The sequence below is a fragment of the Mya arenaria genome, chromosome 8 (genome assembly GCF_026914265.1).
Source record: "Mya arenaria isolate MELC-2E11 chromosome 8, ASM2691426v1".
NCBI lineage: Eukaryota > Metazoa > Mollusca > Bivalvia > Myida > Myidae > Mya > Mya arenaria.
In genome coordinates, this window is record NC_069129.1 from 24,569,831 (window position 1) to 24,595,833 (window position 26,003).

General features: G+C 36.5%; 1 protein-coding gene across 2 annotated transcripts in view; it reads left to right on the forward strand.

Annotated features, from left to right (window-relative positions):
* Positions 1 to 25,675, forward strand: part of LOC128242861 (uncharacterized) — a 64,609-nt gene extending 38,934 nt beyond the window's left edge. For both annotated transcript variants that reach the window (XM_052960246.1, XM_052960248.1), the window contains 36 exons: positions 15 to 129; positions 504 to 670; positions 1,052 to 1,196; positions 1,371 to 1,634; positions 1,763 to 1,941; positions 2,288 to 2,402; positions 2,953 to 3,101; positions 3,389 to 3,503; positions 3,866 to 4,026; positions 4,380 to 4,433; positions 4,734 to 4,845; positions 5,443 to 5,708; positions 6,042 to 6,156; positions 6,580 to 6,821; positions 7,448 to 7,562; positions 7,916 to 8,064; positions 8,381 to 8,498; positions 9,327 to 9,556; positions 10,009 to 10,123; positions 10,438 to 10,628; positions 11,447 to 11,579; positions 11,949 to 12,166; positions 12,671 to 12,785; positions 13,297 to 13,556; positions 13,945 to 14,082; positions 14,851 to 15,018; positions 15,248 to 15,289; positions 16,637 to 16,815; positions 17,339 to 17,496; positions 18,241 to 18,416; positions 19,208 to 19,255; positions 19,849 to 19,911; positions 20,333 to 20,444; positions 21,615 to 21,745; positions 24,079 to 24,193; positions 25,462 to 25,675. In XM_052960246.1, coding sequence (XP_052816206.1) covers positions 15 to 129; positions 504 to 670; positions 1,052 to 1,196; positions 1,371 to 1,634; positions 1,763 to 1,941; positions 2,288 to 2,402; positions 2,953 to 3,101; positions 3,389 to 3,503; positions 3,866 to 4,026; positions 4,380 to 4,433; positions 4,734 to 4,845; positions 5,443 to 5,708; positions 6,042 to 6,156; positions 6,580 to 6,821; positions 7,448 to 7,562; positions 7,916 to 8,064; positions 8,381 to 8,498; positions 9,327 to 9,556; positions 10,009 to 10,123; positions 10,438 to 10,628; positions 11,447 to 11,579; positions 11,949 to 12,166; positions 12,671 to 12,785; positions 13,297 to 13,556; positions 13,945 to 14,082; positions 14,851 to 15,018; positions 15,248 to 15,289; positions 16,637 to 16,815; positions 17,339 to 17,496; positions 18,241 to 18,416; positions 19,208 to 19,255; positions 19,849 to 19,911; positions 20,333 to 20,444; positions 21,615 to 21,745; positions 24,079 to 24,193; positions 25,462 to 25,618 — 5,330 coding nt within the window. In that variant the 3' untranslated portion in view covers positions 25,619 to 25,675. The remainder of the gene's footprint in view (positions 1 to 14; positions 130 to 503; positions 671 to 1,051; positions 1,197 to 1,370; positions 1,635 to 1,762; positions 1,942 to 2,287; positions 2,403 to 2,952; positions 3,102 to 3,388; positions 3,504 to 3,865; positions 4,027 to 4,379; positions 4,434 to 4,733; positions 4,846 to 5,442; positions 5,709 to 6,041; positions 6,157 to 6,579; positions 6,822 to 7,447; positions 7,563 to 7,915; positions 8,065 to 8,380; positions 8,499 to 9,326; positions 9,557 to 10,008; positions 10,124 to 10,437; positions 10,629 to 11,446; positions 11,580 to 11,948; positions 12,167 to 12,670; positions 12,786 to 13,296; positions 13,557 to 13,944; positions 14,083 to 14,850; positions 15,019 to 15,247; positions 15,290 to 16,636; positions 16,816 to 17,338; positions 17,497 to 18,240; positions 18,417 to 19,207; positions 19,256 to 19,848; positions 19,912 to 20,332; positions 20,445 to 21,614; positions 21,746 to 24,078; positions 24,194 to 25,461) is intronic.
* Positions 25,676 to 26,003: the final 328 nt, after the last annotated feature.

Genomic DNA, 26,003 nt, shown 5'->3' on the forward strand with positions numbered 1-26,003 from the left:
CTTCATTCCTGCAGAGGGCTGTGTTATGAGCGGTAACACATACACACAGGGACAGAAATGGTACAGTGGTTGTGATCAGATCTGTGTCTGTGACGACGGGAAGACCGGAGTCTACACATGTAACCAGAGGTAAACTGTTATGCTGTTTAGTGACGAGGCTTTTGTAAGAATTCTTTTACGCTTTTATTACTATACTTTAACGCTTATATGATAATACGTTTACACTTTCATGAACAACTTTTACACTTTTATGGCAATATGTTTACACTTTTATGACAGTCCTTTAATAATATTGTGTCAATGAAGGTCAAACAAGTGGATTTCTTCAATAACATAGACTAAGAGTTATAGTTAATATATGTAGTATAAACCAGTGATAGTTTCGTAAATAAACGTGGATATATTTTTCTATATGGAGGGTAAATCAGTCATGTTTTTTCATTAATATGGAGCTATTATTTCTATATGTAGGGTAAACCAGTGATGTTTGTTTTTTAATTTAGATGCCCAACTTACCAGAATAATGCTGGATGCACGATGGTTCCCGACCCACGTGACCCAGCTTGCTGTCTCACGCCCAAGTGCCCAACAGATACAGGCGTGTTCGGAACGATCAACGGCTCTGGCACACCCATGCCACTTCTCCCAGGAACCAACCCACCAATCACTGGTAAGTTTCTGAAAGCTGATAAAAATGCAACTGTGTTTTGAAATTGAGTAAAGAAATTATAAATCATGATAAGATTTTGCATTTGTAAATGCTAGACTGATATATGAATTTATTTACTTTACATAGTGCGAGTGATCTGCCAAAAAACGATATGTTGCTAATTAGTTATATGTTATAACTGCTAAGTATGATCATTATGTTCACCTCTATCTTTGGATGTCAAGGCTTGATAAGAATGTGGATTTCATTGTTCTTTTAATTCAAATTTTACTGAAAATTATACTGGAACAATACCTATAACTAGGGTCAGAGGTGACAATCTGGATGCCAGTACGAAATGAATTCACATAATTAAAGTTGTCGTCTATAAACTATTTGCAGGCTCCGGTACCCCCGCTCCATCCCCAGCTCCTGTCTGCGTCTACAAGGGCAAGTCCTACGCCCAGGGACAGAGGTGGCAAGACGGATGTCAGTACGAATGTCTGTGCTATGACGCCCCCAGCGGCAAATACTCTTGCACTGACAGGTATGTCGCTGACTTAGTGGAATATTGACAATAACTGAAAGTAGGTTTATATTAAAATATAGTAATTTTGTCTCCTGCAAAAGATACATGACTAGAAACATATGGCATAGAAGTGGTCTACTGATATGGTTTGAGCCAGTGCACATATCACCAACTTATAATATAATTCTCCAGGTGTCCACGATTCCCCGACCTTCCGCCCAACTGTCACTTGGTTTACGACCCCGTCGACCCCTGCTGCCAGAAGAAGGAGTGTCTAACAGTGACCCCGACCCCCTTCCCCGGGATGGTAACGCCTGCCCCTACCCCAGCCCCGTCCAGCAACTTCTGCGTGTACCAAGGTATCCCCTATCGCCAGGACCAGACCTTCAACAAGGGATGTGATCAGGTGTGCAAGTGTGAGGATGCTATGACTGGCAAGATCACCTGTAATGACAGGTAGGTTGGTTTATTTAATTGAAATGGTTTAATATGGGTTCTTTATTTGAATTTGAAGTCTTTTCATATGTAGTATTTTCGTTACTGTTATTATAATCGCATTCGCTGTAATATACGTATATTTTCAGGTGTCCCTCATACCCCGCGCTGACCCCTAACTGCACCCTTACCACCGACCCCAACGACCAGTGTTGCCAGATCCCTGTTTGCACCGGGCCCAACGGTTCCGTCGTCGGACTACCAGGAACCATCTCTGGTAGCAACGTACCCACAACAAACAACAATCCATACACATCTGGAACTAAGAGTGAGTACTTTATTTTTTTTGTTTTAAAGTTTGAATATTTTAGGTGAAAATCTGACTTATATTGGAAAAAATATCCTTGATCGGTTTCAATATAAAATGTTTGGATGGTAAGGAAACTGTTGAAGGTAGGTGTTCATTATAAAATTTAGAACTTTTTGGGGAGCTATCAATTTTAAATGGTGCACGCTATATAAAGCTTATAATAATATTAGTGAATGTTGGCCCAGTACTGGTTTCTAAAAAGCACAAATACTTCTTGAGAAAGATTCATATCAACGTGTAACCGTTTGAACAATCAAACAAAACAAGAGAGTATAAACTAAATATGTTTTTTTCTTTCTTGAAGGCGGCTGTGTGTACAACGGACAGGTTTACGGCCAGAGCCAGACCTGGGATGATGGCTGCAAGTTCAGCTGTGAATGTCTTGACGCCACCACTGGACAGTACAAGTGCTCAGAGAAGTACGAATTATGTTCTGATATCGTACAGTTTATTTTGTGAAATAGTATGTTGGTATAAGAATGACTTCATTTGACAGTTTAAGTGCTTATAGAAGTACGAAATATGTGATGAGATAGTATATTTTATTTTATGAAATAATAAGTAGAGATTGAATATTAGTCTTAAATCATAATCACTTATGGGCCATAATCTGCCAAACCATTTTAATTAATTTCTGATTATATAATCAACATCTAAATGCAGCGTTGTGATATGTCTGTTGGCTCTCAAAAATGCACCTTACATTTATATAAAATGGATTTCCAAGAGGAACCAACCACTTTCATTCTGCACTCTGACCCAGGACCCCAACGATTAATTTAGAAAATAAATTTACACACTCAAATAACTAAGTTCTAATATTTTTTATGAATTTACATTCAAAGGTACCTGAGGTACCAATCACTACCATGCTATTGAACCATTATTCAGGATCCCGAAAACTAATTTCCGAAATGAATTTACACACCAACACAACTTATTTCTAACCATATACAACTTTCTACCTAGGTGCCCGAGGACCCCACCACTTCCGTCATACTGCTCTCTCACACAGGACCCCAACAACAAGTGTTGCCAGGTTCCCTTCTGTACGCCCAAGACGCAGACCAACCCACCGCCCATCGGAAGTACCCTCACACCCACACCACCCCAACCTAGTAAGTACCGGGTACCCTGATTTATTTGTAGGAAAATGACATTAGTATGTATCGGTTTATAATGGACCAATTGATATTTATGCATGTGACACAAACAGCTTTGATTGAACACTTAAAATTGTTTTAGGATTATAAACATACCAATGACATGTGTCTCCGGTAGAACAGACATGACTATAAACACAGATTTCAGCAACTTTCAAAGCATGCATTTGTTTTTTATTCAATGTCTGATTTTTATTTTTTTCGGTCAAATATTTACATGTTTCATCTCCCCACCCAAACAGAAGTGTGCGTCTACAAGGGAAGCACATACCAGCAAGGCCAACAGTGGTACGACGCGTGCGATCTTGTATGCACATGTGACGATGCCTCCAACAACTTCTACAACTGCAAACAGAGGTATGTGAAACCAAAAAAATAATAAATAAATCAACGAGTAACTACCAAAACCTAAGATTGTTTGTACGCAGATATTTTCGCAAGAATTTGCTCCAAATTATTGCCTGCATACTATAAATGCATCCTATCTTTTCTGGATTATTACCTTCAGTAAAATTTGGTTACAAAACAAATGGGGTTATACGTTTGTCTGTTTTTAATTCAGATTCCACAAGGGCTTTATATTGTTGTACATTATGTTGTAAAACCAATTTGTATAAATATTTATATCATGCGTTTGATGTCTCCTTAATTCTAGTAATTCATTCTTAAGCTTTAGTTTGTATACTAGTCAAAATCAACATTTTGGTTCCCTATCACAGGTGTGCCAAGTACTCCAGCATCCAGCCTGGCTGCACTCTGGTGCCCGACCCGAAGGACCCAACATGCTGCGAGATCCCGAGCTGCCCCATCGTGCCTCAGGGTCCAAGCCCAACCCCAGGAATCATCACCCTCGCACCCCAGCCCCCTGGTGTCATCACAGGTGAGATTATTATTACCCTCTTTGAATATCGTTTTTTAAATCTTCCAAACAATCCGAAGTGATACTTCTGCTATTGATATGACACCATACCACCCTGATTTGAATATTTATTTTCATTAAACCAATGAAAAGAGAACTATAATTTTATCAAAGCTTTGAGCTGCATTTCATCACTATTGTTAGGGAAACCTTAGAATTAACAAAACCATGTCTTAACATAAGGAAGATAACTTGATATTTGAGTGTATAAATTAAAAAATATCGCAAATAAATTATAGTTATATCAGATTGATAACAAATATGTTGTTTCAATAAATTTGACGCTTGACAAATACTCTTTTCCATTTTGACAGGAGGAAACCCAACACCGCTTCCTGGCTCTACCCTTCCACCACCGTACAGAGAGGGTACATTAGGCTTTTACTTTTAATTTAAAACTGTGATGAGTTTCAGCTGCTCACTTATAACATAATGTATGACAAGTTTCAGTTGTCCCTATATTACTTATACTGTAATGAGGTTCAGCTGCAGGTATTGTTATAGCCTTGCTGTTATTGGCGTTATCTTATTAGTGCAATAACTAAAAAAAAAAACATTCAAGATAAATTTATGAAAACCCCCTAATATGTTTGCAAACTTATGCATATAAATAATTGTCTTACTTGATTTCATGCATTCTTATTAAAATTTGAATACCTTCACTCCAGGCTGTGTGTACAAGGGCCATCTGTTCTTCCAAGGTCAGAAGTTTGACGATGGTTGCGACTATGAGTGTGAATGCCTCTCCAACATGACCGGAAACTACAAATGTGTTGAGAAGTATGTCCTAGCTATGTGGCTTGTCTGTTTATCAAAGCGAAAAAACTTGTTTGGAAACTACTCTCTCTCTCCAACATGAGCTGAAACTGCAAACTCGTGAGATGGTGAGAGTGGTCTTGTAGTATATGTGTCCACCTCGCACACCTGAAGACATGGGTTCCATCTCCACCGGGGGAACATTCTCTTGGCTTCTGAAAAAAGACTCAGTACTGGTTTTATTCCAGTAAACGGAATCGAGAGTGTTTCAAAATCAGCTTTTAGTTTCTTCACAATCGGGCTAAGATAAACTAATTTAAACCTAATTTGTTGAAAAATTAAGTCAAGCTTTCAGTCTGTATTTTTTCTAAATTCTAACATACATATAAGTATTTATAAATGCAATTATTATCTTCATAATATGTGAGTTTAGAGCCAGAATGTACCAAATCTTTCTATATTTTAATGTCACTTGGTACCTTCTGAAGTTAACTTCACAAATAATTGTATTTGAAGGGCAAATAACCTCTAAAATAATATTGATAAGCCTTCTTGCCTCGAAATGTTGAATTTCCTTATGTAAGATCATCAAAACAATTCAAATCAACAATATTATTAAAGATGCCAGAAATACGGTGCCCTGCCTAGCGAGTGTGTCCTCGTACAGGACGTGAACAAGCCATGCTGCCAGGTGCCTTACTGTGACTTCACCAACCCCACACCCTTCCCGACGGGTATGCCAGTGCCACAGCCTATATTCCCAACATCCCCGCCAGGCGTGAGCACCGTGGCTCCGTACCTTGTGCCCGGACTGCCCAACACGCCCCCAAGCTATGTGAACCCAAGCTCGACCAACATGCCACCCTCACCCACACCTCAACCTCAAGGTATGTAATAAACTACACATGTGCTAACATTAAAGTCGGGAGCAATACATGCACATATCAAGCACGATTTAACTTAAAAAGCAAACTATTTCATGTTTGTAGATTGTACAATATAACTTATAATATAATAGTATAATATGACTTTGATACTGAACCGTGAAATATCAGATAATTTTAGTATTCATAAAATCCCTCAATCTACAAGGTTGGCATATACTCTCTGGCTTGACCTATTAAGATGGACCTAACAATCGGTGTCAATTTCAAGACGACTTTTCCAGATATTTTTGAAACTCATTAGTTATACTGACTCGTAATGCCATGTTACTTCAGGTTACTGCGTTTACAAGGGAGTGTACTACACACAGGGCCAGACCTGGGACGATGGATGTGACAAGCTGTGCCGATGTGAGGATGTCATGAGGGGATACTACACATGTTCTCAGAGGTAAAAACAAGAACATGGTGTTTGCCATATGGCAATGTTATGAGAAATGTTTAAACTGACAAAAATGAGTCAAACAGAACAGGAATACCGAGATTTTGAAGATGAGTAATAACAAACATTACCACCACACATTCTTAATCATTTACTGAAGTAAAGTTTCAAAGTTAAAAATGACAATAAATTAATAATTGACAAGTGACGTAGCTGGTCATTTCGAATATTTGACAACCAACAAATGGTATTATTCTTTATTTTGGAACATTTATCTGTCAACAAATATATTTAATACTTATTAATAGATGGAGTTGTTATTGGTATTATTTATGAAACATTTATCTATCAACAAATATCGTTTATGCTTTTGTTCTAACATTCTGACATTATTCTTTGCAATGAAACATTTCTCATTTTCCCTCTCTCTAGATGTCCCACATACCCGCCATCAAGCTGCCCCATGAAGTCTGACCCCAACGACAGATGCTGCCTGATGCCGGACTGCAATAATGCTATCCCAACTCCCATGACCACACCACCACCAGGCCAGACGACCATGGTTCCGACCTTCACCTTGAAGCCGGTTACCGGTGGTACGATCACAGGAAATAACGGTGGAAACCCCGTCTACGTCCCACCCATGCCTGGCCAGTCTACCTCAGGATCAACACGTAGGTTTTGTGCATGATTTGATTGTAGAATGTTGAATTTCATTTAATATTTAGTGGTACTGAAATTTAGGCTTTCAGCCAATTTCAAACTTGAATTTCCTGTGTAATTGTATTCCTTATATTTGATAGACTTAGAAATGAGATTGTCGGTTTGTATAGACAAAGGTGTTCCTCTCTCACACAAGAGGTTGTACTTTCGAGCCCAACCTGGGGCTCTTTCTGTTGGCTTAAACACAAAAAACAACACCAGTTCTGCTGCATGCTTACACTCCAACCGCTCATTTATTTTTTAAATAGTTTTTGTTGGAAAGAAAGTTGAGCTATTATGATGGTATTTGTGTTGTTGTCGGCGACTTTGAGGGTGTCGTCATCATAATGCAAAAACATTAAACTTTGCCGTAACGAAGAAAAACGTCAAGATATTTATATGAAACTTGGTAAACATGTTGTCAGACATAAAATGTTCTTATATGGAAAGGCCCATATTATGATTTTAATAATTGTCGAGTAATATCCATTTTTTGAATGACAATACAATAACAGCAGTCAAGTGTTGGTGTTCGCTCTACAGCACTGTTTAAAAATAATCATATTCCTACCCTCATATCATATTTTCTCTTATCCAGCTGCCTGTGTATACAAGGGTATGTTGTACACCCAGGGAATGACATGGAATGACGGATGTACATTCCACTGCGAGTGTGTGGATGCCTCTCGAGGACAGTACAAGTGCTCTGAACGGTCAGTTTGGTTCTCTGAAACTCTTTGTTTTTCCCGGTATTTTGATGGTATGACTATACCCTTTAAATTTTGCTCCAAATTGGGATTTTTTTAAAATTATTTTGTAGGCTGAATATACTCAAATACTCTTTTTAACCATTTTTTTGTCATTATTTTGATAAACATCATTGCTTAATATTCTAAAGGACATTATTTTTAGAGCAAAACATAATTTGGGTAATAACTGGAAAAAAATAAAAATGTCTCATATTGCTGTTTCCGTCATTTTAACTCTTCCACGTGTCAATACTGTAAAGCATTATTCCTACTTTTTGAAGCAATTGTTAACGGCGTTACTTCTTCTTACACAACAGTTGCCCGAAATATCCGGAACTGCCGCCATCATGTGAACTGCGCCAGTCCGCCACCGACGTGTGCTGTAAGGAACCACTGTGCCACAACTACATTCAGCCAACAACACCTGCCCCACAGACTGTCGCCCCCGTCACTGATAAACCCATAGGTACTTGTCAATACTTTTTGCAGATGTGTTTGATATACTTTTCAGTTGTATCAATACCAGTGTTGAATATTATCGAAACTTATTGCAGAATTTTTAAACGAGTACATTTTCTATGCAAACTAGATCTGAATTCCTTGCATATGGGATTGATATATTTTGGATGCTTAAATACCTGTGCTGATTTGCTTTGAGACTGATCGCAGGATAATTAATCGAAAAACATGAAAATACAAATCGTGTAAACGACACCAAATTGTAAAAAGAAAATACCCCAGATCAAGCTTATGCTTATATATGTCTACGTATTTTATTTCAGACAAGTGCAAGTACTTCGACGGTACCCTGTACAGCCAGGGTGCTAAATGGCAGGACGGATGCTCGACGGAATGCGTATGTAACAACGCGGCGCTCAACCAGTTCAACTGTGATGAGAAGTATGCAATATTCTAGAAAAAAGTTTAAAAAATGCTATGCAATATTCTAGAAAAATGTTTAAAAAATGCTATATCTCGCAGGATCATTTAAGAAAGTGGCAAATCCGGAGAATAAACCTAACATCTCCTGCTTGCATGCCATGCTCCAATTTAACAAAAATGCCGAATCCATTTATTAATCACAGCTCATTTTTCTACATTACAGTATATTGTGAATGAACCAGAACGGCTCATGTTTTACTCTTTTAAAAAGCACAATCTTTTGTTGATAGACATCATTACTCAATGTTTAAATGAAAATTATTGCTAGAGTAAAACATATACTTGAGTGAACTCGAGTTTAATTTTTGGTATAGAAATATATTTTCTACAAAATTTTGGATCAACGTATATAATCTGCGAACAAGTGCGCTTTTAAAAAGAGTGAAACATAATACTGTTGATTCATGTCATGCAGTTTTGTGGTTACATGAGTTTAGATTGAGATTGAGAATTGACTTGAATACTGTTGTGGTTCTGGTGTGCTTGCAGCTGAGCTTCCAACAAGTGGTCCGGATAACTCGCATACTCCAAAAGATATTCAACTTACTAAAGTGACACTTATTTGAGTCCAGTTTTCAATATCACATGAAATATAGTAATTGACTTATATGTTACTGTTGAACGATATGTGGGTATGCAACCTCTTATGAAACAGATGTGTTAAAAAAGTATCATGACATTGTGAAATCGAGTCAAAAACATTGGTTTATTGACATCTTGACAAAATTTAGTAAATACCCGGAACGGTCATATAAAATTTTCACTAAATATTTTGGATTTTTCCAGATGCCCAGTGTACTCTGGCCTTCCAAAGATATGCACACTGATTACCGACCCCGCCAAACCATGCTGCAAGAAGCCTCTGTGCACGCTGGTCAGCGGTAGCACCCTTTCTCCAATTTATGGTAACGCCACGCCCCCGCCCAAGTCCCTTGAGGTACTGCCGATCGGAACCCACACAGTCAACAGCGGATACGGCAAGCCCGCAACTAGCCCAGGCATGACTGGCCAACGTCGTAAGTATTATGATGATTCTGACTAACTCTAGATTTTAATACATTTTATATGTAAATCTACAACATTGAACCACGGCTTTAGAGGACTGTGACACATTTATGCAAGTGTTTTGTTCTGTGGTGAATCATTAGATTTGAATGTATAATGTCTTTTGCCAGACAAAAATATTCTGACCATGCTCTTTTACCAGACCAAATTATTTTGACGTTGCTGTTTTACCAGACAAAAAAAATCATAACTTGCTCTTTTACCAGACAAAGTTATTTGGACCTCGCTCTTTTTCTAGACTAATTCTTCAGACTTTGCTCTTTTACAAGACAGATGAATTTTTACCTTGCTCATTATTCTGACTTTGCATTTTTACCAGACGAAAAAATTATTCAGACTTTGCTCTTTTACAAGACAGATGTATTCTTACCTTGCTCATTATTCTGACTTTGCACTTTATCAGACGAATGCTTGTACAAGGGAACAATCTACCAGCAAGGACAATCGTGGAATGATGGTTGCGACTATGTCTGTACTTGCGAGAATGCTGACAAGGGAATGTACAAGTGTACCTCTAAGTAAGTGTTTTATTTCAATGCATGTGATAAATGTACATTACTGTCTTACCAAGTGATGTTTGTGTAGGTTACAATCACAACTTAACTGTCTGAAAACAGTGTTAAACTAAGAAAAAAATCGAAAGATTATACTGCAGTTTTAAAAACTTAAGAACTATTGTTAGTTTAAATTTTGGGAAAATTGTATTTTTCACATTTCTATTGTCTGTATTTCGAGTTTTGAAGACCTTTCAAAATATGTAATGTAGGTACTACTTTATTTCAAAACAATAGCAATCTACCATATTGAAACTCTTTCACCAACTGATCACCAGGTGCCCGAAATACCCTACCCTGCCAGCCTACTGCAAATCTGTTAACGTGCCAGGCCAGTGCTGCCCAAGTGTATCATGTGACATCCCAGGCTACGGTACCTACAACCCGACACCCCAGTTGGTACCCACTCCCCGACCCGCAGGACCAACCAGCAACCCATTATACATTGGCTCACAGACCAATCCACCAAGTGAGTTGTTTTTCACGTATTGTTTTCAAATGTATTTAAAATATTTTATATATGGCCAAATTATCCTTATACGTCTGTGAAAATAATGACTGTTGTTATAAAATATAACGTTGGATATATGTAGACTAGGACGTAGTCTTAGACAAACTCAGACCTTCTCGGCTATTTTCCATCGAAAACAACCTAGGATGTATGCTAGTTCATTACTAAAAGTAGTTCGTAATTAAAAATAATATTACTTAATTGTAGTGTCTTAATGTGAAATTTGCATTACAACTTTAAATTGTTTCCAATTGAAGTTTGTTATTGCATGAACAATTAAGATTCCGAAGATTTAAGTCCTAAGGCTTAACTGCTTAATTGAAATAACTACGCGATGTACTTGCAGCGTAGTTAAATGTAAAGATTATTGACATTGCAAACCATCCATAAACATCAGATTGTTTTCGATTGAAAATTGCAGAAGTGTTCCGATTGGTCTAAGTCAATGACGCAATTGGAGACAACTGTATGAACAAGAGTGTTATGTACAACCAACATTCATTGTATATTAACTTTTGTGTTTCAGCTTGTGGTATAACACGAGACAAAGATGTGCAAAAGAAGGTTATGTATAACCTACATTCATTGGATGTTAACTTTGTGTTTCAGCCAATGTTACAACACAACACAAATGCATGTACAATAAAAGTTATGTACAACCAACATTCATTGGATGTTAACTTTGTGTTTCAGCCAAGGGTAAAATACGAGACAAAGATGTGTAAAAGAAGATTATGTACAATTTACATTCATTGGATGTTAAATTCTTTTTTCAGCCAATGGTACCACAGACCAGAGATGCGTGTACAAGGGCGTCATGCACAACCAAGGTGACATCTGGGACGACGGTTGTGATTATAGGTGTCAGTGCCAGGATGGAAGAACCGGATACTACGTCTGCACCCCACTGTAAATTTCATTAAGAATTATGTGAATTTATAATTGAAGGATATATTTAAATGGCACAAATTCGTGTTGCATTCCATATACCATAGACCCACTGTTTGCTTCATAATTTAGCATAATGTAGGGGTATGCAAATACCTTTGATGTTGTCTTGTGTTATTATTCTTATGAAAGTTGGCACTTATGTTCATCATTACATCACGCCCAAATACAGTCCCATATCATTCACTTGACTGATTGAGAAGACAAAACATGATGCGTATTGGCACTCGCTCGTAGCTCTTGATGTGCTTTGTACCGTATCTCCTTCGTGTAAGAACCGAATAAATGCGCATGAGAACTAATTTAGTTATCATGGTATCTTTCATCCAGGTGCCCAACGTATAATAACCTCCCGTCCAACCAGTGCTACCTCGTGAAGGCCGACGGACAGTGCTGCTCGCAGCCAATGTGCTACGACCCGAACACCAGCAAGGTCGTCAATCCATTAAACAGCCAGTCAGTGTTCCCAGTCGTCGGAACGTACTCCGGTGGATTTACGGGATTCAGGCCAAACACCTCGCCAGGAGGAAACGTCGGTGGTTCTAACAGTATGTTATTTGGACATTGATTTAATGTTAACTTGTCTTTTACCCAACGGCAAAAACTAGTATAATGAGTACATTTAATAAACTGTTGTTTAAATATTGAATTAAGAATTCAGGTCATATTTAATATTTTGTTAAATATATTAGTATTGCCATGTTGATATATCTCCTATTCAATTCTAAGAAAAATGTCGCAAAATAACGAAATTATGACACTGAGATAATTTCAATTTACGTCTAAGATTGACTGAAATCTTTATTGGAACAGGAACCCTGTTCTGTAAACATACAACTTGCGTAGGAACATTTTAGCAGCGTAAACTAGGGCCTCAAAAATAAATTTAATAACAAGTTGAAAATTTGGGCTTAACGAGGTTAAAAATGCTCCAGCGACCATTCTTGAATAAAAATAACTACCTGGAAAGCATAAATCCCAGAGCTATTTCCAGGAGATGCCTTCATGTTCAGTTTGGTTTAGCTTCACCTCTGCATGTGTCGTTATTTCAGCTGCCTGTGTATACAAGGGACACATCTACCATCAAGGCGATACCTGGGATGACGCTTGCGACTTCACTTGCGCTTGCATTGATGAGAAATCTGGAACATACAAGTGCTCAGCCAAGTATGAGTCTTTTACTTACAAATAACAAATACGTTATTTTATATAATCAAATGGATATCAAACCTGTCTATTTTTGTGTTTTTCATTGCTCTGTTGTTATTATTTAATTCATTCTGATGAGTTTTATTTAAACTGTTTGATAATTATACTTTATTTTGTTATATATAAATATTAAGGTTTATATGAATATTAAGGTTTCTTACACCTAAATTAAATGAAATTAGAAGTACTACTAAATTAACTATGAACGCGAAAAATTGTGATATTCAACAGCCTTATCATGCAGAAGATAGAAACCTTGCTCCCCTCACTTTGTTTTTTAAGCTCGTCCATTGTTCGAATCAATAAAATATGATAGACTTGGTGTTGTCATAAAAAATGTTTTAAAAAAAGAATTAACAGGATCTTCAAATGGAACTTGGTATATTTCACTAGACAAATGTACTAACAACAATGTCCTATGGAATGGCTTGGCGATAAATTGACAAATGTACCTCTATTCCAACTTTAGATGCCCGACTTACACAAACATCCCGCCAGTGTGCCGTCTGGTAGACCAGTCAGGTAGCTGCTGCAAGCGCCTTACATGCAACAACGACCCCAACATCACTCTCCCGCCAGGAACCACCATCCTTCCCCCCGCGACCACACCAAAGGTCGACCTAAAATGTCGGGATAGAATTGACAACTGCCGATCTTACGGAAGGGTGTCGTGTACTAATTATCCAGATTGGGCCTCGCGTAATTGCGAGCTCTACTGCGGCATTTGCAGTAAGCCTCGAGACGTATTTTGTATTGAATTATTGTTATTAATGATATGATGATAATCTGTTTTCCATTATATGCCAGACTATTTTGATGGCATTGGTGTCGTACGCTGTCTCATGCAAAAAAAAAACAATCTTGCATAACAAAACACATGTGTAGATAAGAATAACTTTGTCTTTAACAATTGTTGAGTTATGCCCATTGTTCCACATAAAAAAGACCAGACCAGCGTTTGTGTTCGCTCGAATATGCTCATGTTTAATTTTCAAATAAGACCCGGTTATTATTATCGCTTTTGCACCAAGCTGCAACGATATTCTGACAACCAATCTGTGTTTAGACATGCATTAAATTCCATAAAATTTAATCGAAACCCATAATTACGTTATAGCACCGAGCTTCACAACACCTTCGCATCCGTGCCAGGATAACCTCCCCGACTGCAAAGACTACGGAAATCAATCTTGCTCTGGAATCTACGAGCCTTGGGCACGTGACAATTGCGCTCAGTTTTGTGGATATTGTCCAGGTTAGCATTGCATTGTTTTGCTCGCTGTAGATTGTTTTTTCTCGCATACCGGACGTGTGTTTCCGGTCATGTGACCGGTGCTGGAAAAACTCATCTTACATCCCCATGTAAGATGAGTCACGCGCCACAACGCGCCACTTCTTATTTCTTTTATTGTATGGTTTATTAAAAGTATATAATGCAATTCCAATAAAGCGGTTTCAAAAATATAAGTATACAATACTTTTAATTAAAATTGAAAATAATTAATCGTAAACGCGCGATTTTTAAAGGAACTATTTGACGGCGATAGTGATTTAAAATTACTGCGCTTTATGACGTCAGTACACAACGTCGCACGCGTTTTTTGGTGAAATGAACAAAAGTGTGTTTTCTACGTCAACTTTTCCACAAATTCATAACTTTAGGTATGCAAGAAAAATTATCAATCATGTTTTTCCGATCCGGATCGAAAAATCCGACCCTCGGGCACGCTGCGTGACCGGTAACTCGGCAACCCTCGTTACCGACTTACGCGCGTGCCCTTGGTTCCGATTTTTCTTTCCTGACCAGAAACACATGATACATACTTAAAATATTTGCAAGGATTTGACGTAAGCGTTGTTGTTTGCCGAAGTTAAAATATATCAAAACACTTATTTTCAGATAATTTCCAATGATTGATGATGGCATAGTTAATTTTCAACTTTGCCAAACTATCCCAAAACAAACAATCACGCAAAAAGGCTGTATGCAACCCAAGTCAATCATAATTATCGTTCATTGTAGGCGCCACCTCCGCTGGTCCTGTTATAACTACGCCAGCTGTTCAGACATCGTGCAAAGACAGCCTGGCTACGTGCAACCTGCTCGACAAGGAGTTCTACTGCAAGGGAGAGTATTTCTCATGGGCTTTGACCAACTGCAAGAGCTATTGCGGATATTGTGATTACACAAGTAAGTCGACAAAAAAGAAAAAAAAAATCAGAATTCTCGTTAATGCTTTGTCAGGACGATCGTGACAGGAACCATTCATTGCATTTGAAAAGGTTTGAACTAAAAGCACACCAAGAAAATTTATAAAATACTAATGCCATTTTAAAGAATTTCAGCTATATCTAAACAGAACTGTTCACCAATTTAAAATTATGTGACCTTATCACAATGCATATAATTCCTTTTTCAGCTACAGTTGCCACAGTTCCTACAACGACCCATGTCACTTATCGTAAGTTGGTTAAATTATTCTATTCTATTTTGAGTCTAGATTTAACACAAAGATGTTTTACTGAAACGGGTCCCGGTATCATGATTCGAGGGTTAGTTATATGATCCCCATTCAGAGCTATGATTAGTCCTGGTTATAACGAAGCAATGGAAAATGGCTCTTAATAATCGCATACACATAGCAGATTTAAACTGGACGTTAGAACTATCCAGATCTTTTTTTACTTGATCATAGTTGTGACGGAAAATAATTATTACCATTTAACTATCTTTCCAGTAGTTTTGCATGTATCCCATGTTGTTAGTGTTTTGTACAAGGAGTTTGGATATTTAAATTTGTAAAAATGTTACAGCAATGGTTCAGAGTTCTACGTTACTGTTTTTGACGATTAAACTAGTATTTTTAGCGACAGGGGTTACCTGTATTCCATGTCTATCATGATTACTGTTGATATCTCTTTCTTAAAATGAAACAGAAACAAAGGTAAGGCAATATTTTAATTGTTAAAAATCAATAAAAATATTACAATATTTTAACTACAGCATAGCTTTAACCTACTTTACAAGTTATTTTCGTTTCACCCTAGTTGGGCTAACAGTTTTTATTGTATGGGGTTTATAAGTAAAAAAAAGTATGCTGAAAATATAATGAAACAAATATTTTAAACGAGACCCTTTTGCCTTAGAAAATTGCAAAACAAGCAACATAAAATAATAAAATTTAAAACAGCAATAACTTATTTAATTATATTTTTCGGACATTGATTTTACATTTGCAATTTACTTTCAAATAATACAAACATTATAGGGAATCACCAAGCATCAAAGTTTAACCTCATTGCCAATTGCTCAATGCAATGACAATTTTAAGTATACATCGGATAGCTTGCCAGAGACTTGAAACCATATCCAAAAGTCAGAGCTGTGGGACCGCTGTAGATTTCATTCATCGCAGGTCTCGCGGCATTTTGGGTACGAGATTACCCCATTGGCGAATATCCCATCAACCTGTGGGGCAAAACTCCCCATTTGGCTTCAAAATTTTGTTCAAGGCGGATTTGGGGATGTGACGGGGTGAAGTCATATTTCAGCCATTATAGGGCGCAGGCAGATCTTTATATACTCAACAACCGCAGCATTGGAGACCTAAATGAAATTGAAATGTGCTGTATGTATTCCAATGACTACAAATACATTCAACATGTTTCCAACTTTTATTCATCAAGGCATTGAAAATTACCCTTCCCCAGTACAGCATGCAAACTTAAAAGTGTAAATGAAAAGTAGTAATAAGTAATTGTTTCAAGCCTGGCAGCGAGTCATGGAAATTTATCTTTCCCTTTTCAAGCATACGAGCTGCTCCTGAAGGGCGTTGCTGGTGCCCCAGGCCCCGATCTCTACCAACTGTGGCACTCCGGCCAAACCCTGAACGGTGGTGAGCCCCTCGCCTCACACCTCACCAGCGAATATAACGGACATTACAAGCCAGACACTTCCAACCACTGGAACAACTATTGCTTCGATCAGGTGATTATAAGTCTGTTTTTCAAAGAAAAACAATTGATTGAACAATGGCCAAATGAATTATTGTTACTTGCTGATTTAGTTTAAAGCAGGCTCAAGTGGTTTATGAGGTAATCCGCGCATTTGCCATTATGAACAGCATAATGGTTGTGCGAGACGGCTAAACCTTTCACTCAGTGAGAAACAAAAGTTTTATTCACGAGTATTTTGCCACAGTTTAATTCATTTTTCTGATGCTCATGAGCAAATTTTAAAAAAAACAGATTTGTGTTCAAAACGTTATTTAATTGACATTTATTTGAAAATCCGCGCAAAAGTATTTTTTATTAAAAATATGCCCGCAAAAGTATTGCTTATTTTGTTGATATATGCCCTTCAGTGGACTTAAAAGCAAATGAATGTTGGGAAATCTTATTTCGGTTTGAATGCATAGTTTTGACATAAACATTTAGTAATTGGCTTTGTTGTTTTTTATAAATCTACATATCAAACACATTCATGTACATACATACATATTTAATCGTAGATACGTGTGTCCATCTTCAACAATGGAATTGAGAAGGCTTACATTTTGTTCAACTCGACCGGATCAACAAAGGAAAACTGGTTTACATCTGACCGTATCATTGATTCTTCCTGGACTGACCTGAAGACTGCTCAGAAGGAAATCATGAGCCTATCAGGGTATGTTGTAATTTGGTTCATAATGATTAATTTGCGCAAAACTTTTACGATTACTGAAAATAAACTGTAATGACTAAATCTTGAGTTATATACCTTGGTAGCAATCTGTATTGGTGTTGTTATTTTTTGCGAGGGCAAGCACCCAGCTTTGGCTCAACCCTCAATCTCTTTAGAAAGTGGTTGACAATTATATTTAAAACTAAACTTCTTCCATTCTTGCTCTCGATGTTTTTGCACTAAAAGATAAGTAACAATAAGATTTCATCTGGTATTTATTCTTTTCACACACAAGACGGGTTAAAGATTTAAACTCAATTCACTGAGGAATCATAGATAACATTTTTTACAAATGAAATAAATATTACTTTTACATTGCAAAAACTATTTTCTTGTTTTATTTATTATGCTAAAATCTAAACCTTGTGAAAAGCAGCATGCATCATATCAAATTACCAAAACCGAGGGTGAGAGTGGTCTCGTGGTATAGGTGTCCGCCTCTCACCCAAGAGGTTGTGGGTTCGATCCCCACCAGGGGTACTTTCTCATAGCTTCTCAAAAAAGGACACAGTACTGGTTTCTGCCCAGGAAACGGACTCGAGAGTGATTCTATAAGCTATCAGCTTTCGTCACAATCGAGCTAAATTTTTTTTAGTATAAACCAAATTACCCAAACCTATGAAAGAACATAGCATTTCAACACATTACCATGAACTTCTGATAGTTAAGGTTTCATTTTTTTTTCAGCGATGCAAACACTGGCCGTGAATTCTACATCAGTGGTCACACGTCACAACAAAATAAATGCGATTCGTTCGGCTGGATGATGGTATCTACGAAGCCTAGCTGCTACTTTGAAGCTGGCGACGCAAAACCGACCTTCTACTATGCCCCGGGCACGGGACAAGCCAACTGGGCCATTAGTAGGTTTTTTAGTGCAGTTATTGCACGCCCTTATATATGAATAGCAGGATCGTATTTGTATTCAGAGTTGTAACGGCGCTTAAATAACATGGCAAAGGAGCGCTCGGAAATGGATAGCAGGGTCAACCTTGTATACTAATACTGGGGTTGTTATCATATTTGCACAGCAAGGAAACCCTCGTGTTTACATATCATATTTTCACAGCAAGGAAACCCTCGTGTTTACATAGCATTATGTTTTAATTTTGGAACGATGATTATTTAATTAAACATTCACTTTTTTACAACACCATGGTCAGCATGCATATCATTTAAGTAAGTCATACAAAAACACTTCAGAAACAATGAACATAAATAGTGCCTCCCTTCAGGGAAAACAGTGCATCTGGTCAACCCGAGGCAACACTGTCGACCGGGGCCTAAAGTTATATTATACAAAACAAAACTTAACAACACATAGGCCATATTCGAAATTATTACGAACTCGCGTCTGATACCAAAATATAAACAAAGCGCTTTAAGGGCCCAGACGAAAAGGTAGCAGGTAAACCGCGTATCGCATCGTACCAAATCACGTAAGCGGTAATCAGAACACGAGCGGATGACAGTGGGGGCAAGAGCGAAAATTGTTGCCCGCTAAAGTTGACTATTTATTGTTAGGGGATATAACGAGGAAGGTAAACTTATTTAAAATGCATGTTAACGGGTTTCAAAATTAAATCAGTATTAGATGTTATGAGCAGATTATTGATATGGTAGAATGACTTTGTGTGTTTATTTAATATTTCAGACAATCCTGGAACTGGAGATGTCTTTGCAATTCAAGGAAGACCAACTTGTACGTAATTACCGGTATATTATTCCCTCCTGAACAAATAAGTTAAGCTCAGCTATTTAAAAAAGACTCAAGTTATTTTCAATGCCTTGTTTTCCTTGGTGTCAGCATGCATTTTTACCTGGCATTAACTGCAGAATCATACATACTTGTAGTAGGTCCCATAACTCTTGCATTAAAACTTGCCAAGTCATACCTTTTATTTGACTGAAAAAAGCAGAGGAACGTTCGTGTTGTCTGTTTTTTTTACATTTGTTCAGGTGTTTGCTAGAAACTTTTATTTTATTTTAATGTTGCACACATGTAGACATATATAATGCCCTATAATAAGGTCTGTTCTAACCATGTGATAAGAAATTTAATGAAGGTTTATTTTAGAATGGTTATTGCTGCACACACATTGACAGACACCTCCCCCTCCTTCAACGATAAACAAGCAACGCAACCTCCCCCACTCTAAGAAACAATACACCCCCTTCCCCCCTCAGAGAATAACAATACAGCAAAACAATACCATGGCAATATAGTATTCGAGTAGTCGTCTGTCATAAAGACTGTGCCAAATTAATATTATAAATATTTTATCGTTTATACAGGTATGGGAGGAGCTGTATCTGGCCAGCCAACAAACCATGCTCACCAAACCACTATCGCGCCCAGTGAGTAGTTGAATTACTTTTAACAATTAAACTTGATATTTAGAATACTTTTCTATATTATATTTTATTTCCTCAAACTTTACGGGTTTACCGAGCTTATGCCCGCTTAATCAACAAATCATTATGTAAATTGGTTCAATTTTTTACCTTAAAATTAAATGCATGTAAAGCCTAGTACAAAAACTATTAATAGAGATGACATATGAAATAGATGGTTGACTTACATTTAAGCGTGTTTTTTCAAAATGTATCATGTGATTACACTAGATGTATGTATTTGATTAACAGTTTCATAATTATACTATTATATAAGAATGCTAGGATTTTAATACTGTGGTAGGTTGTTAAGACTATATTAGTTTTAGCATGCTTAACAGTTCACTCCATTCGGTTAAATAATAAAACATCTGTGACGTTTCAGCATGCGACTATAAGGGTACCCACTACCACCAGGGAGATATGTGGACGGACGGTTGCAACTACAACTGTTCTTGCGTCGACGCTTCCATCGGATATTACAGATGTAGAGATTTGTAAGTGGTGTTATATTTACTGGCTTCAGGTAACCAGTGTAGTACAGAGGCGGATCTAGGATTTGGTGTTACAGGGGGCGTTACGTATGTTCATTAAGACTCTAATTCAGCCCCGAATATTCGCCAAAACTAAGAAATAAACGCTGGAGCATGCCTTATACGTAATTATAATATATGAGCCTTGTAAAATGCAAATAAAAACACAATAGTTTCTATTTACAAAATTATGTGAACGTTCTTGATAAAAAATAAGTTTACAAGGTGCGAAATGACGTTATTTTACATTTATTGCCTTTTTTCGTGGATTTTAGAGATAATATCACTGTCGCTTCACACCTTACCGTCAAAACTATTTAGGCTCTACACTTTTTTTGCGAAACGCTTAACCTAAGCAAAATATGATAGCTGGCGAAGGATTTGGCTACTCTGAAAAAAGTAACAGTTCTAAAATTAATCAGAAATGGCAGGAAGGCTTTTATTTTACAATCTGAATCTATTCTCAATGTATTTTTTCTTAACAAATTGGTGAAATATAAAATCAAAGTACAAAAATTTGCATTATTTAAGGTTTTTAATTTTTATAATATATTTCAAACATCAAAGTTACTTTTCTTTTTTTTTTACAATTTGTGGGTCCTTCATGAAGTTATAACTTTCAGATGTTAAACACACTTTATTTTCCTAATATTTTATTGAGAACAGCTGTGTGATACCTACCTACATGTTGTATTTGTACATCGAGTGCGAAACAAAGGAAATCAATGAAATGAAGTATTCATATATTATAAAAGTAGTATAAGAAGATGAATATTTGCTACACAAACCGGATGTTTCGTTGTTTTTTTATTATTTCAAAGCAACGGTTATAAGTACTCAGAGTTATCATTCTAAATAACAAATTATGTATGAAGATAACACTTCGCCAGTTCTTATTTTGAAGCGAAATGAAAAATAGTGTTGTTATTGCGCTCGCTCGCTCCATTTTTTCGGCAGTAATCCGCATGACAAAAATATATTGATGTAACCTTAAGAATTCTGTGAAATATATGTGAAGTTATTTTAAAAAACACACACTTTTTTATAGGACTTTCGACGGCTTTATTAAAGTTATATGCATTTGTTGAAGAACGCACTCGTAATGTGTCGTAATGGACTATGGTCATTTAAAAGGTGCCCCAAGTACACAAACCTGCCCCCTGGCTGCACGGTAGAGAAACAGCCAGGTGACTGCTGCGGCCAACCAACATGTGCTATCGGCCAGGTCTCAACTATAGCACCCATCGTCATTGTCGGAGGAACATGTAAGTGTTATGAAAAACGAAACATTATTAACAATTGGTATTTATTTTTATTTTTTCTAATATAGGTGCCCATTGTACACAGAAATACCTACTGGGTGGTATGTTGTGAAGATTCCAGGTCAATGTTGTCCAGAAATGGTTCCACCAATCGTTTCTTCAACAACACCATTAGTTTTTATCGGTTCCGGTAATAAGAGTGAATTAACCTTCAACCCAACTGCCCTGCAAAATTGCACAACTCGTGTTATAATGGCATGATGCTGATATGCCTGCACTGCACAATTGCACAGCACGTGTTATAATGGCATGATGCTGATACGCCTGCACTGCACAATTGCACAGCACGTGTTATAGTTATAATGGCATGATGCTGATATGCCTGCACTGCACAATTGCACAGCACGTGTTATAATGACATGATGCTGATACACCTGCACTTCACAATTGCATAACTCGTGTTATAATAATAGCATGCTGATACACCTGCACTGCACAATTGCACAGCACGTGTTATAATGACATGATGCTGATACACCTGCACTGCACAATTGCATAACTCGTGTTATAATAATAGCATGCTGAAACACTTGAACTGCACAATTGCCAATTGCCTGAAAGATGTTAATTATTTCTAAAAAAAAACTACACTTCATTTCAGAAAATTTTGAAAATCATTTCTGTGTTGTACCTCTGGGTCTGCAGTCAGTGACTTTGCCGACGTTGCAACATATTTCCATTTGGGTTTTATATAGCATAAAGGTTTATTAAATTTAAATAGTTGCAGAAAAAAATATAAGAAAATATTTATTTTTTTGCTTTAAGGTGAATTTAACATACATATACTTGAGAAAGAAAGCTATCATTTTGCCCGACATTTTCACTATAAGTAGGCCTTATTGAACCTGTTATTTGAAAAATAATATTTCATTCCTGAATATAAACAAATGTACTCTGCAAAGCTGAGAATGTCACTTTCACGTGGCAAAACCTTATTACACTTTCTCAAGTTGTCAAAATTCACTTTAATGTACATTTTTAACCGATAAGAACTGCATACTTAATTTGCTTATTTTTTCACTGCAACAGGTGCTTGGTTGTTGGCTTTGTTTTTGTTGTTTTTTGGTAACACAACATAATATAACATAAAGTTTACATCGATTGAAGAATTCGCGTTTAATTATGAAATAAAAACGTGTAAATGGCATACATGTAAATGGCATATAATAATGAAACATAAGTAATATTTCAAAATATCATATTTAAACGAATACAGTTTTACAGGAGGGTGTATTGAAACAAATATATGATACTTCTCAGGAATGTTTATAGCATAAGTTTATTGTTTTAATTTATAATATAAATTGTGTTTTCGTCGGTGTTTAGCAAATTAACAGATTTGAACATACGGGCTCTTTTCCCATTAAACATTGGAGTATATTGTTCATATGCATCACTATAGGCAAGGCAAATTTAAACAAAGTGGTATCTCCAATCTCTTTGTTCCCACAAATAATGTGTGTGGTGATAGATTTAGTTTACATTATTCTTTTTAATGTTTGATATCATCTATTATAAGCAGATAACAATACATATCAAAGTTTGGTTTTAAAGATAACAATACATATTAAAGTTCGGTTTTAAAGATAACAATACATATCAAAGTTTGGTTTTAAAGATAACACTACATATTAAAGTTTGGTTTTAAAGATAACAATACATATTAAAGTTCGGTTTTAAAGATAACAGTACATGTTAAAGTTTGATTTTAAAGATAACAATACAAATCAAAGTTCTGTTTTAATGCATTTCATTGCGTCAATGTCGACGAAGACCGGATTCCCTCGAGCCATTCATTGTGTATTGAAAAAATCCTCTAATCTCAGTTTAAATCGCTCAACAAAATATAGCGTGTTGACAGCAAAGTCTCTATATGTCCATACATTACCAAAACCAGTCACTAGAAACATTCATGAGTACTCTCTTAAAAGTATGAGTTGAGTTCATTTGTTCGAGTTATTGACAAACCAGGATGGAAATTGAAAAATGTCATTTATTCACCTTAAATGACGTATATCGTTACAAACGAACAATATACATGGCCAAAACAAAGTTGGAGGTAAATAAAACGCCATTAGAAACCCCAACCTCAAAAGTCACTAGAAACATATAGTTTACATATCACATTTTATTCAGTTCCCTTTGGTCACATCTACAAGATGTGCAACAAGATACCAAAGATATATACCTAAGGCTGGCCGGTTGCTAACTAAGTCACTGACCCCTTTTTAAAAAAATAATAATTGACTATTAATGGTGATTATACGACGTTTCAGCGTTCTGTCGATACAAGGGACAGTCCTACTTGCAAGATCAGACCTGGAACGACGGATGTAGTCAAGCTTGTACCTGTACGGACGCAACCAGGGGTGTCTACACCTGCGGCAATTTGTAAGTTATTGGATTAAAGTGACTCGATCATGTTTTTTGACCAAAAATAGGTTTTCCCCGGGTTAATAGGTTATGCATCTCAAAACACTTATTTTATCATTATTGTACTTTATGGTATAGCAATTGCAGAAAAAAAAAATTATAACCTAAAAAGTATTTTGGTTTAAGTGTGGTTCGAACTCACGCCTGTAAAGTTACGAAAAAGAAATAACAGCAGGCTGGTCCACACGGCCACCGGGACTTAAACAAAAGTGGAAGATATGTTGAGCTGTTCAGGATACATTAATAACGTCACGTGATAATGTTAATCAACCAATCCCGCAACATTACAGCCGTAATTAAATTTTTATCGCGTTATAAACGTTAATGAAAATTGTGGTCTTCAAAGACGATATTTGAGCAAATATCAACATTTGCTTAAGTGTTCCAGCTTTTGGTATTTTTGTTTTAACACTCCTTAGGATGTGCCACACTTTATTCCGTAATTTAAAAAGTGCATTTTACAAACCATGAGCGAGTCACTTAGCTTGTCTATTTTTTGAAGAAAATTATTATTATTGTTATTATTGTGATAACTTTGATGCCATCGATGTCGTCATAACTGTGTCACATAAACGTTAACATAGCTGCAAGTTATTGAGATGCTACCGTGTACATATGCACGTGCTAGCGAATATAAAATGCACATTGGTAATGTGAATTCACTCAATTACTTTGGCTTTACTTAATGCTGAGAAATGTTCGTTTCATATGAAACAAATCCTACATCATGTTCAAAAATTTAAACATGTACCTTAAACCAGAATGATTGAAATTTCGTGTTGTCCAAAAGATGACATATTTGTTTGATTTGTACATATATAGAAGAAGAAAGTTTATACAAAGAAATATATCACACAATATAGGCCAATAAATAGAAATTGAAGAAGATGAAATAGGCCAACATGACCCGTGATCAAATCAATGTAATACAATGACTTATATATACATGTATGGCGGAACAGATTGATTGACTCTATTTATATATTTACAGATTTATCAACTATATTCATATAATTCATATTCAAATAATTGTCTTTATCGATTATGAGATATTACTGTATATCTATCAACCGTATGACTTATGCACAACACTATATAAATGTATATGAAATCATATAATTCGTTATTTGAATTTGTTCCAAATATAACATGTTTTCAAATGACATGAAACTGAAACCAAAAAAAATGTTATTTTATGTATTTCAAAGATAACATGGTTTTTCTAGGTGTCTCAACTGGGATAATCTACCTGCAATCTGTCACCTTGAGCCTCCTGCCCCAGGGTTGTGCTGCGAGCAACCCCGATGTAGTCCCGCCGGTGTTATCATCAATATCCCTATTTCCTATAAAGACCAGTACCCTGGATACAACTATGTAAAATAGTTTCCTTTATTTTGTGAAATATTTTATATTAATAAATATTTATATATGTACCATAAACACGGATTTTGTTGTCAATAATGTTATTAGTCCCCATTTTTACTTGAGAGTATTAGTATACACGGTAATTTTTTGAAGCTTTGTATTTAGTTTGAGGGCCATTATGAAACTATGCACGTCATTATTTGCGAAAAATAATTCCGTTGCTATGACAACGAAAATAAATAATGAAAGACCACGTCCTGGATGGACGGACGTTGGCATAACTAAAAAAAATATTAAAGCTATTTTCACGAAACATTCTATGCCGATAGAGTTCGATACGAAGATTATGCTAGTCATTTGATCGTTTACATCCTTCAAAGAATGATGTTGCTATGGCAACGAA